This window comes from Sarcophilus harrisii, chromosome 2, assembly GCF_902635505.1.
Source record: "Sarcophilus harrisii chromosome 2, mSarHar1.11, whole genome shotgun sequence".
NCBI classification, from domain to species: domain Eukaryota; kingdom Metazoa; phylum Chordata; class Mammalia; order Dasyuromorphia; family Dasyuridae; genus Sarcophilus; species Sarcophilus harrisii.
In genome coordinates this window covers 203,901,988-203,914,626 of record NC_045427.1, presented here as the reverse complement: position 1 = coordinate 203,914,626, position 12,639 = coordinate 203,901,988, and the positions used below count along the sequence as shown (strand labels likewise).

General features: G+C 37.8%; 1 protein-coding gene across 1 annotated transcript in view; it reads left to right on the top strand.

The window, feature by feature from the left end:
- PKD1L2 (polycystin 1 like 2) overlaps window positions 1-12,639 on the top strand; it is a 143,639-nt gene that overhangs the window by 39,713 nt on the left and 91,287 nt on the right. Inside the window, exons 19-23 of the mRNA XM_031949261.1 lie at window positions 2,588-2,719; window positions 4,427-4,652; window positions 4,992-5,185; window positions 6,607-6,837; window positions 8,520-8,621. Coding sequence (XP_031805121.1) covers window positions 2,588-2,719; window positions 4,427-4,652; window positions 4,992-5,185; window positions 6,607-6,837; window positions 8,520-8,621 — 885 coding nt within the window. The remainder of the gene's footprint in view (window positions 1-2,587; window positions 2,720-4,426; window positions 4,653-4,991; window positions 5,186-6,606; window positions 6,838-8,519; window positions 8,622-12,639) is intronic.

The following is a 12,639-nucleotide window of genomic DNA, read 5'->3' as shown; positions in this document are numbered from 1 at the left end:
GTCCTGTCTCTGCCAGTGACTGGCTGTATATCCTCAGGAAAGAAATTCTCTCTCTGGGGTTCATCTATAAAATAGGGAGTTTGGACTAAAATGTTTTTTTAAGACTTCTGGCTCTAATAATCTATGAATCAGTGGATTCTCAGCACCACCACCTCAGGATTTCTTCCTAAGGATTGAGCTTGTTGGCCTGGGATCACTGAGGTCCCTGAATGAGAGATCAACTGAGAGGTTGGTCCCTTATTAGTGATAGACATACCTAGTGGGCCTTTTAAAGAAGTAGTGGATTACCCTTCATTGGAGGCCTCCAAATAGAGAATGAATAACCATATTCTAGAAGAAAGTTCAGTTAAGGTGTTGGTTAGCCTAGCTGACCTCTGTTCCCTTCTAACTCTGACTTCTAATGATTCCTCTATGTGTGATTATGATGTACAGACATGGCTACAACCATTTGAACTTGGAGGGTAAGAGAGTTAGAGTAGGGCTGGAATGGAATGAAGAACTGGGAAGCCATAATTTATGGCTACCCATCTTATAAAATGATCATTTACCTGACTACTTGTGGATAGGTGAGATGGGATTACCTTCTCCTCCTTACTGAAATATCTTTAACATGCATTGCATCCATCCTGAATCAGAAGTCTTATAATCTGGGCCAAGAATCATTCATGGTCCCTCCACCCATGGTCCACCCCCTTCCCTATCAGGGATTCACTCACCTGGTTTACATTGTCAGAGGAGCCCAGGAAAGTATTGAGCAGTGAGAAATCTATTCTGGTAACAGCCTCTTGCTGACTCTATCATCCACTTCTTTCATCATCTGCCTCCTATCACCTGTCCTCTCATTACTTTCACCTCCCCCAGGTCCACTCACCCAGCCCCTATTTTTCCATCCACCCACTCTCCATTTTACTTCCCAATAATAACACCTGCTGATGATTACTTCCATTCTTAACAAAACTCATTCCTCATAATTGCTCATTGAGAGGTAACTAGTACAAGTATTGTTATCTCCATTTTACAGATGAAGAAACTGAATTACAGATGAGGAAACTGAATTTCAGAAAGAGGGTTTGCCCAAGATCATAGTGCTAATAGGTATAAAACCAAAACTATTCCTCAAACTTCATGGGTCTTTCTACTTTGGGAATGCACAGCCTTGTGTGTATTCTCTCCTTTTTTTAAAATTGTGTGTTTTCTTCTGATTCTTTTCTTCTGTTAGTCAAGTATTTATTAACTGCTTACTATGTGCCAGGCATGTGCTGAGCAGTGAACATTCAAAGAAAGGCAAAAACACAATCTTTGACTTTTAGGAGCTACCTTTCTAGTGGGAAGGCAATATGTAAACAAGCATAAGGTGCACACATTCCAGTATAAATGGAAGGTCTTGTCTTGGCTAAGGCCCTGTTCTCTGTCTCTTCTCCCAGTCATCAGCCTCCCAAGATCATGTTAGACTAAGCTGGCTTTGCAGAACTGGATAAAAAATTTCAGCTCCTTGCCTAGTTTTTTCTGCTTCTTCCTTTTATACTACTTGTTTGAGAAAATATTGTGTCTAAGTTTTCATTGATATCTGGCTGCCATTTGGGATTTTGAACATGTGTCTGAGTAGAGTAGAAGATGGGGTACCTAGATGTTTTCCATCTTACTCATTGACCAATCACTTCTTATACTCTAGTAAGCTTCTTTGGTGGCCCAGGACACCAGGCCAAACTTGCACAAAGAACTCATTATTGTGAAATTGGAAATGAACGAATGAATGAACAAACAAATAAATAAATAATTGAAAAAAGAAAAGAAGGGATAGGAGGAAAGGATTTCCACACTGCCCAGCCTGTGATGATCTGTGCCCTTTCAAGTAGCCAATGCTATGTTCTTTATGACACCTCAGCATGTTTGGAAAGAAGACTAAGTGCAAAGAATGAATGGCAAATTGAGATAGCTTCAGTGGGTGGGTCCCTCTTTACCTAATTGAACCAGACAAAAACCTTCTATTTGTGATGGTACCTGCTACCGTCACAAAATTTCAGAATTGGAAGAGACCTCATTAGCTATCTACTTAAACTCATAATTTAAAAAGAACCCTTACTCTAACACATCCAACAAATGGTCATTCATTTTTTCCTTGAAGACTTCCAACAAAAGGGGAGCCTACTATCTGCTATAGTAGCCCATTGCACTTTTGAACAGCTCTAATTGTTAGGAAGTATTTCCTGACCTCAAGTCTAATTTCATCTCTTTGTACTTTGTACTCCATTGTTTCTAGTTCTGTCCTCTAGGGCCAAACAAGATAATTTTGATGCTTCTTTCACATTCCAGCCTTTCAATTATTTTAAAACAGTTATCACATACCCAGCTCCAAGCATTTCTTCTCTAAGATAAACATTCATAGTTCCAGTACCCAGTTCCAAATGATAGTAAATCAATATACCAAAGACATAGGGCACACAAACATTACCAAGGAAACTCCCACCTGTACTTACTCTTCAAATTCAGTGAAAGATGGCTCCATGTTCCATCCATTATGGGATGGAGCTCAAGTCTGTCACACTGGCTCCTCCTTCATTCAAATATTCCTCACTTTTGTTTCTAGATGGTGAGTTTTCCGAAGAATCCCTTCCCTGCAAGTGACAATTTTGATATTCAAGGGAGTGTTGGAGGTCTTCATCTGACCAGTCCTGGGGGTCAGCTCATCCCAGTAAAAGATTTGAAAGACAATATTGAGGTAGGTGTTTGGTTCTACTTTGAGCATGCTCTCTGACTAAATAAGTCACTTGCTCCAAGAATGAGACTCATTCATCTGGCTTCTTAGTCAAGGTTGGAATTATGCAAAAAAAAAAAAAAAAAAAAAAAAAGGATGCCTTGAAAAAGTGTCTTCAGCAGAGCCTCCTGAAAGGCAGAGATTCCAAAGATGAACTAAAGTTGGTGAACATATGCTGTCCTGCCTCTACTAAGAGTCTTTCAAGACTTCTTCAAAGTGTTTCCCTGGCAGATGAAGGTAACTCAATAGGCAAAACACCAGACCTGACAGTTAGATTTGTCAGTCAGTAAATATTTATTAAACTCCTACGATATGCCAAGCATTTGTTAAACTCTGGGGCTACAAAGAAAGTCTAAAGACAGTTTATGGTCTTGAAATTCTTTTCTGAACCTATGGATTTTGTCATAAGAATAGTTAACATCTATATAGCCCATAGAAGTTTGGAGAGCACATTAGAGCCTCAGACAATTTTAAAAAGCAGATACTACAGGTATTATCACCTCTAGTTCATGGATAATGAAACTGAAATGCAAAAGAGACTGCCCATGATCTCACAATTAATAAAATGTCCATGACAATATTTAAATTCAGATTTTCCTATTTCAGATGTGAAATACAATAGAGTATCTCTTAGTCAATCAATATGGTTCACAAAATCCTAGAGCTAAAAGAGAGCTGGGAAAGCCAAATTCTGGAAGGCCTTGAAAAGTCAAGTATCTAACTACTTTAACTTACTTAATTACTTTAGACTCCTACCAGTTGTAAACTTGGAACCACTTATGTAAGGATCTATGGATAGATTTCAGGGGGATCCTTAAATTTAGATGAGATAAAAACACATCTTTATTTTCACTAACCTTTGGTTTCTTTTGTAACTCTTGGCATTCTGTCTAATGCATTTAAAAACTTTATTTTGAGAAAGGGTCCCTTGGTTTTACCGGACTTTCAAAGAAAATTATGACAAAAAAAAATAAAAAGATTAAGAACTCCAGCACTGTGGCAGTCCTGAAGTCAAAAGGCTCTGAGTTCAAATCCAACCTCAGACACTTAACACTTTCTAGTTGTATGATCCCGGGCAAATCACTTAACCCCAATTGCCTTACAAAAAAAGAAAAGAAAAAGGGAGGGAGGGAGGGAGGAAAAGAAGAGAAGGAGAGAGAGTGAAAGAGAGGATGATAGAGAGACAGAAAAGGAAGGAAGGCAGGAAGGAAGGAAGGAAAAACAGTCCCTGCCTTCAAAGAGTTCACAGTCTAAAGAGGTAAAACACCTAAAAATACCTTGAAAAAGAGGGACCATACCAGGCAGGAATATAGCAGCTCTTTAAAAAAAAAAAAAAAAAGCATGTACAACAGACTTTAAAGTTTAGTCTGCATTATTAACCATCTTTTCTATCATCTTCTTAAGTCTAGACAATCAACAAAACAATAAATCAAGTCCTGGTTTGTAGCACTTGCCTATTTCTGAAGTATAAATGCTCACACTAAAAATTTAACAATGGACTCTGGAGTTTTTGAGCTTTCTCATACCTTCCCCTGTTTGTATCCCTAATACAAAATACAGGACCTATTAACTATTTGGACCTGATATACCTGATAGACAAATACATATGCTGAACTGAAGTACAATTGCTCCTATGTTCTAGGAACTACCATTATGCCATTGTCTTTGTAGATAGTATTGCCTCGATTTACAAAGTTAAAGGACACACAGACTATACTGAACTTGACAACTTCTTCCACTTTGCAAGTGAACATGACCTTTGGAAATGCTTCTCTGGTGATCCATCTTGAGTGGGACTTTGATCTTCCCCTTATACTGTACATGGGCTATGGCTATCATCCCAATGAGACCAACTATGATGTCAAAACTCATCTTTATCCAAAGACTGATCATACAGGTATGTATTCCCCTTCTACAATTTTAGCATAACATAATCCAAATTAGGATGATGACTATGGGCCTCATTCTGTGATACTGAGCAGTTTTTTAAAAAAATTTTATTCATCTTAGAGCAGTTAGAAAATAACTTTAGAAAATATGGGAAAGTACTTGAAACCATAAGCTCCCAGTGATATAGACTTCTACTTCTTCGAGAATTTAGAACTTCATTTGGGATTTGTGGATTTGTATTACTTCCAGTGTTTTTTTCTATACAAAAAAAATGTCTTTTCTTGTATAAAGCCCATTCTTAGAAACTCTTACCAGGTTGACCTTCCACTGAAATGATCCCCTTCAGGTAAGCTGGCCACCTGGATCTTAAGTGCTGAAGAGCTGTCTTTTGGAGAAGGAACCTATTATGTGAAAGTAATTCCTGCACCCATTTTGGAACCAGCTGCCCACCATGATGCCATTGTTAGCATTGCATTCTTCATTTCTCAGTGTGTATTCTGGGATGAACTCCAGGAGGATTGGAGAAGTGATGGGTGCCAGGTAAGAGAAAGCAGTGGAAGTGGAGGAAAATGGCCCAGATTGCCATTTAATTTCTTGAAACCTGTATGATATCTAACTCACTAAGGGTGGGAATTAAGGCTTAATAGACTTTCTGGCTTAGATGTGAAAATCTGCCTTGTATATATCAATAGACTAATTAAGATGGTTTTCAAGATAGGTTGGATGGGTAGACAATATTGCTAATGTTCCAGGAGGGTGAGATTGCTATGGGGCAGCCTACCTCCCAGAGAACTGAACCTGCTTCCTCATGATTTAGTTGATACCTTTCAGACTGTCTAAATTTCATAAGAAGATGAAGGTGGTAGAAGGTAGTAATTGGCTGGGGACAAGAACAGGGGCAGGGACACAAACCTATACTAGCAATAGGCTGAAGCTCATGACCTGTCCCAATTTTCTTCTGCACTTTGACCAACCTGTGCTAGGGTCTCTGCTCTAGTCTCAGGGACTACATCTCAATTAGATGGGACTTTTGGAAAGACTTGAGAATAAGACTTTCCCTCAATAGAATGACAGAATGTATGGAAAGCAGAACTTCGCCCAAACTAAAGCCCATCTGACATCGCTGAAAATGACTATCATTTCTAGCCATTCGTTTTACTATTTATATGATCTTAGGAAAGTCTTTTCACCATTCAGGGCCTCACTTTTCCTCATTTATAAAATGAGAGAGTTGGACTAGATGAAACTCTGCGGTCCCTTACATTTCTAGATATATGTCCCTGTGATCCTCCCCTTCTCCAGAATACTAAAAGGTAACCAAGTAGAAGATATTCTAACCAACCTTGAAAATGCAGGTCCTCTTGTCATCTAAGGGAGGGAGTGGAGGGAGAAAAAAAATTTTGAAACACAAAGGTTTGGAAGGATGAATATTAAAAACTATCTTTGCATGTATTTTAAAAATAAAAAGCTATTATCCAATTAAAAAAAAGAAAGTGCATGTCTTATAATAGCAAAGTGTCCCAATTCTCTGTAGATCTATCTTAAAATTTAAAAAGCCATCTACCTATGCCCAGTACTGCCATAGCAAGCTGATACCCGGATCCAGTTCTAGATAGTTAATATATATGTCAGAAAATAAGCCTCTCATTAACACATGAACTCACTGACCATATCACTAAAGCACTAATAGGTTTTCCTTTCCCAATAAAAGTCAAGTTGAACTCCATGTTACTCAACTAAGAAATGAGATCCCTAAACCAAAAATGCTGGATATAGTGTCTGAGGCTCTGAGTTCACCTACCAATTCTGCTAATTATCACCTGTGTGACTTAACCTCTTTTCCTCATGTGCAAAATGAGAGGAATGAACTAATTAATTGACCTCTAAGGTAACTTCCAGATTTAAATTTGTGATTTTGTGATTCCATTAATGAAGTACTTTTGGGGGATGGATGCTTTTAGGTGGGTTCCCAGACTTCCCTTTATAGCACCCACTGTCTCTGCAACCATCTCACCTTCTTTGGAAGCACTTTCTTTGTGATGCCCAACATTGTGGATGTGAGCCAAACAGCCGAGCTCTTTGACACCTTTGTGGACAATCCTGTGGTTGTGACCACAGTGGGCTGCCTCTCTGTGGTGTATGTGATGGTAGCACTCTGGGCAAGGAGGAAAGACATTCAGGACAATGCTAAGGTAAGTGCTTTGGGAGGGAGGTTTCAGTCCCACACCAGAGGGAACTTTCTACCAGTCAAAATGATTTAATAATGAATGGGCTGACTTGAGAGGGAATTAATTCTCCATTAATGGATAATAAGTTCAAATAGGACTGGGTGGAAACTTTTTGGAGATGATATGAAGGAAATTTGTGCAATAGGCAGGAACTATGATACCATGCAAAATGGGGATCCTTTTCCTTTTCCACTACCCCTGTACTTTTCAAGGTTTTGTTTTTGTTTTGTTTTGTTTTGTCTTCTTGTATTAGACTGTAAGCTTCTTGAGGGCAAAGACTCCCTTTTTTTGTTTGTATCCCTAGCACTTAACATAGTGTCTGGCATATAGTAAATGTTTAATAAGTTATTGTTGACTAGACAAGGTCATGTATGACCTGGGGTCCTGCCCAGACCTGAGATTCCATGATTAGTAGAGAAGCAGGCAGTGTGATATATGACACAACCACATAGTATGTACTTAATAAATGGTTATTGACTGACAGTAGATCTGGAATCAGGAAGATTTGTATTAAAATCCCATCCCAGATAGTTGTTAGATAAGATCTTGGACATTTTGCTCATCTGTAAAATGGGAATAATAATAGCAATAATAAAGCTCAAATGAGAGAATATATGCAAAGCATTTTTCAAATCTTAAAAAATGTAAACTATTATCATCACAATATTAAGGGAATAGGGTGTTTTTTGGTCACCCTCTGTGAAGCTACTGGGTGGTCTGGGACAAAAGAACATAAATTGGAAATCAGCAAGTTTGTTTTCTAATATAATGGCTCTTTTAACTAACTGGGAAAGATCCTTAAATTCTCTGGATCTTAGTGTCCTTATCCATAAGATGAGGACCACATTTGCCTTGTCTCTCTCACAGGGATGTTCTGAATTTAAAATGACATCACTTTCAAGACAGTTCCAATAGACCTGGGATAAAAAATGTCATTCCCATCCAGAAAGAAAACTATGGAGGCTGAATGAGGATCAAAGCATACTATCTTCACTTTTGTTTGTTTGTTTGTTTCTTTTTAATAGTTTTTTCTTTTCTAGTTTTTTTTCATAACATGACTAATATGGAAATATGTTTAAAATGATTGTACATAGATACAGATATCAGATTGCTTACTGTCTTGGGGAGGGAGGAGGTAAGAGAGGAGGGAAAAATTTTTTTGGAATTAAAAGTTCTTACAAAAATGAATATTAAAAAGTATCTTTACATATAATTGGAAAACTAAAATGCTTTTGAAATAAAAAATAAAAATGACATCATAGCTGTGAAAATGTTTGACTATTGATTAGGACTTTATGATTAGGACTTTTGAAAATACAAGAAGGCAGTGGGTACCCCTTTCCTGGAGGTGTTTAAGCTGAGGCTAAATAACTATTTGTCAGGGATATTTTAGAAGGATTCCTATTTGGTTATGGGTTGCACTGGATAACATTTGAAGCCTCTCTCAGCTCTGAAATTCAGTGAATCTGGGCTTCAGCTCTGCTATTTATAAGGCCACATTAGTGCTGGAAGTTGAAGGGGCCTGCCAGCTCTTCCAGGCTCACCTACCCACTTGCACGGAGAGAAGACTTATCCTCTCTGACTGCAGTGGTACTGGCATTGGCACTGCTCAGCAAATGTTTTAATAGCACCCTAATTCCATTCAGGTGAAGATCACAGTGCTAGAGGACAACGATCCCTTTGCCCGGTACCATTACCTGGTGACAGTCTTTACTGGACATCGACGGGGAGCAGCTACCACCTCCAAGGTAAAAGTGCCCTACATGGCATAGGATGGACAAACTCACCCCAACTTAACTGTGACCAGAGAAACCTAGCCCAGGAAATAGCACTTGTATTTCCATAACTGTGATGTCCCTTATGGGTCTAAAAAAAGAAATTATAGGATTAAGAACTAGCAAACAAGCTCATCCTTAAGGGAAAAAAAAGGGAAGTTGTGGCACAAAAACACAAAGAACAGTATTTATGCAGTAGTACTTGGCTCTAAATGTCTGTACCTTTCCCTCTCCTAATTTTAAATTACCAGTACCAAAATGAGATGTTGTGGAAAGGTCACTAAGCATAGAATCAGAAAACCTTCCAGAGTAGTTGGTTTGCCATTTTCTTCTTCAATTCATTTTACAGATGAGGAAACTGAGGTTAAGTAATTTGTCCAGGGTCACACAGCTGATAAGTGTCTGAGACTAGATTTGAACTTAAGATGAGTTTTCCTAACTCCAGGCCAGCTGTTCTATCCACTACGCCATCTCGTGGCAACAGGCAAGTATACAGGATAGCATATCCTGTCCTGTAAAGGTAAATTAACACAAACAATAAGACCTAGAGCTAATATCACTTCCCGTGGGGATAATGAAAAGGGCCTCATAGAGAATGGTCATCTGGGCTTTGAAAGATTACACTAGGCAGAGAACAAAGGCATACTAAGTAAGGTAAATGGTATGATCTAAAGGTCAGATAATAGAATTTAACTGAAAAAGGGATAGGGCAGGGTGAGGGGTTGAGCTGTGTGCCCAAGACTGCAGAAGTACATAACTACATGTAACAACTAATCATTCCTGAAATATGTAGGGAGAGTCAAAACAGCCTTGATGCACATTGTTAAAAGTCAGCATAGTAGATACAAGTCCCCTAAGTGTGTGAAGTCAGTGTGGAAAAGTTCATGAAGGGCCCTCCCAAAGTGACTGCAGAGCGCAGAGGAGGGGCAGGGAGTTTGTGTTGGGGAGAGAATGAAGAGGTGACTGGTAAATGGGAACAACAGCAAGGATTACACATATCCAAGACAGAATAATGACAGGGCAGAAGTCAAAGTTAAACATGTCTGCACATGAGAGTCTAAGCCAGGGGTCCTCAAACTTTTTAAATAGGGGGCCAGTTCACTGTCCTTCAGACTGTTGGAGAGCCGGACTATAGTAAAACCAAAAACTATGAACAAATTCCTATGCACGCTGCATATATCTTATTTTGAAGTGAAGAAACAAAACGGGAACAAATATAATATTTAAAATGAAATAAAGTTAAATCAACAAACTTATTTCAATGGGAATTATGGGCCTGCTTTTAGCTAATGAGATGGTCAATGTCTAGTTCCATATTTGTCCCTGCTAGTCGTAACAAGTGATGCAAGTGTGCATCCGTTAGTCTTGATCTGGTTGGAGATTGCAAATGTTTCATTCGAGAAAAAGTCTGTTCACAGACATAAGTGCTTCCAAAGATGGTTGCCTTTTGAGTGCATGGTTCCTGAATAGATTATAAGTGTGGGTGATATGACACTTTAATGAAATACTGAACTATATTAAGAAAGACAAAGAATCCAGCAACAAGAAAGTGATTGTCCCTTTGAATAGATTTTAGCTAGTCTGTGTACTCTGTCCATAGACCACATGACCAATCAATAGCCAAAAAGGAAATCCTACTATGACATAGTATATAACATATGTAGACATATAGCCTCTACTTGAAGACCTCCGAGGGAGAGGAAACCAATATCTACCAAGGCAGTATTTTTCATTCTGGGCTACCTTCACCATCTGGTTGCATTCTGACATCCTACAGGTCGACAACATCCTTCTTAAATTAGAAAGTCTAGAACTGAAAACAGTATCCCACATGTGGTCTGATGAGGACAGAGTACAAAAGGACAATCACTTTCTTGTTGCTGGATTCTTTGCCTTTCTTAATATAATTCAGTATTTCATTAAAGTGTCATATCATCCACACTTATAATCTATTCAGATCCCTAGATCTTTGTCAGACAAACTATAGGCCTTCCCTGACTTGTGAAGCTGATTTTTTTACCTAAAGTAACACTCTTACACCTATAAAATTTCATCTCATTAGATTTACCCCAATATTGTAATCTGTTGGGATTCCTCCCTGTCATTCATTGTGCTAGCTATTCCTTTCAGCTTTGTTTCATCAGATTTGATGAGTATGTGCCATTGATTCCTTCAATCGAATCATTAATAAGGATGTTAAACATTGTAGGCAAAAGCACAGATCCTTGGAGCACTCCACTGGTTACAACCTTTCAAGTGGATATGGAATTAATGACTACTTTTTAAATCTGTTCATTCAACTAGTTCTATATCTACCTAATTATATTATTGTTTAAACCTATATTTTTCCTTTCCTATAAGAACAAGGTAAAGGGTGTCCCAAAAGGTGTTGTGCAGGTGTAAACTTTAACTACATGAATGCTTTTGAGATACCCTGTGCTTTATCATATGCTTTCATAAAATTTAGGCTAACTGTATCTATAGCGTTTCATTAATCTATGAGTTTAAGAACACTATCAACAGAGCAAATAAGATTAATCTGGCATGATTTCTTATTGATGAAGCCATACTGGCTCTTTTTAATCAAGGTTTCCTTTTCTCACTATTCATTACTCATCTCTTTAATGGGCTGTTCTAGAATATTCTTAGGAATTGCAATCAAGCTTTCTTGCTTTTTCTTGGAAAACTCTATCCTCTTTCCTTTTTAAAAAAATGAAGACATTTACCCTTCTTTAATTCCTAAAACCTTTTTCATTTTCTACATCCTTTCACATATCACTAACAGTGGTTCAGCATCACATCCTCTAGTTCTTTCAGAACCTAAGAGTTCCTTAGGATTCCTTTGGACTAGGTGACTTGAATTTATCAAGGGTAATTAGATGTTCTTTCCTTACTTGTCTTGGGTATCAATTACCTCTTAACTAAGTTTGCTGTGTCATTTCCAGGGCAAAGATCATTATCACTAACCAAGAAAATAGAATAAAAATAAAAACAGCATTTCTGTTATTGTTCTATCCAGACCAAAAAACAGTCCAATCCCTTCTCTGAACTTCTTTTTCTTAGTATACCTTTTAATGACCTCTTCTTGTCTTTAGCTTTCCTCACCATTATTCTGAACCTGAGTACTCCCTGAAACCATTTGTACAGAACTATGCCATATTCTTATAGGCAACTAGGTGACACAGTAAATGAGAATGTTGGATCTGAAGTCAGAAGAGCCTGAGTTCAAATCCAACATCAAATACTTTCTAGCTACATAATCTTGAACAAGTCACAATCTTTGGCTGCCTTAGTTTCCTCAACTATAAAAGTGGGATCATAACACCTACCTCCCAGTGTTGTCGTAATGAATAAATGAGATAATAATTGTAAAGCATTTAGCACAGTGATTGCCACAAAGTAGGTATTTAATAAATACTTAGTCTTTCCTTCCTCATAATCATCTTCTCTTTTTAAAAAAATTATGTTGGTTGATGTGTTTTCTGTGTGTCCATATTGGTCTCTTCAGGTAATTCCCACTTTTCTTATTTATCTGAATTGTTTCCTTTTATGGCTTCAGAATGAGTTTCCCATCTGTCCTGAACTCCTTTAAGCATTTTATCCATAGGATTCTATTCAGTCTTCAGCTGAACCTTTAGAAATACACCTTCCCAAAATATAGGTGTATGTCAGACTATTCTCAGCAATGAATGAATGAATGAATAAAAAATCATTTATTAAGGTCATAGTGTATAACAAGTGCTAGGCTAACTATTGGGGATACAAGATCTGGGTTTGTGTTCTTGCTCTGGTTATAGTACTTGACCTTAGTCAAATAACACATGTATCTATCTTTAGCTCTGTGATATTTAACATAAAAGCAAAACTAGTATCTGTCTTTTAAGGAGCTAATATTCAAATGGGGGAAAGAACAAACAGAGGCAATTTGAGATAGTCTTAAGTAGAATCTTTCTGCATTCACATTTAAGGGCATTATTGAAGGCATTAGTCT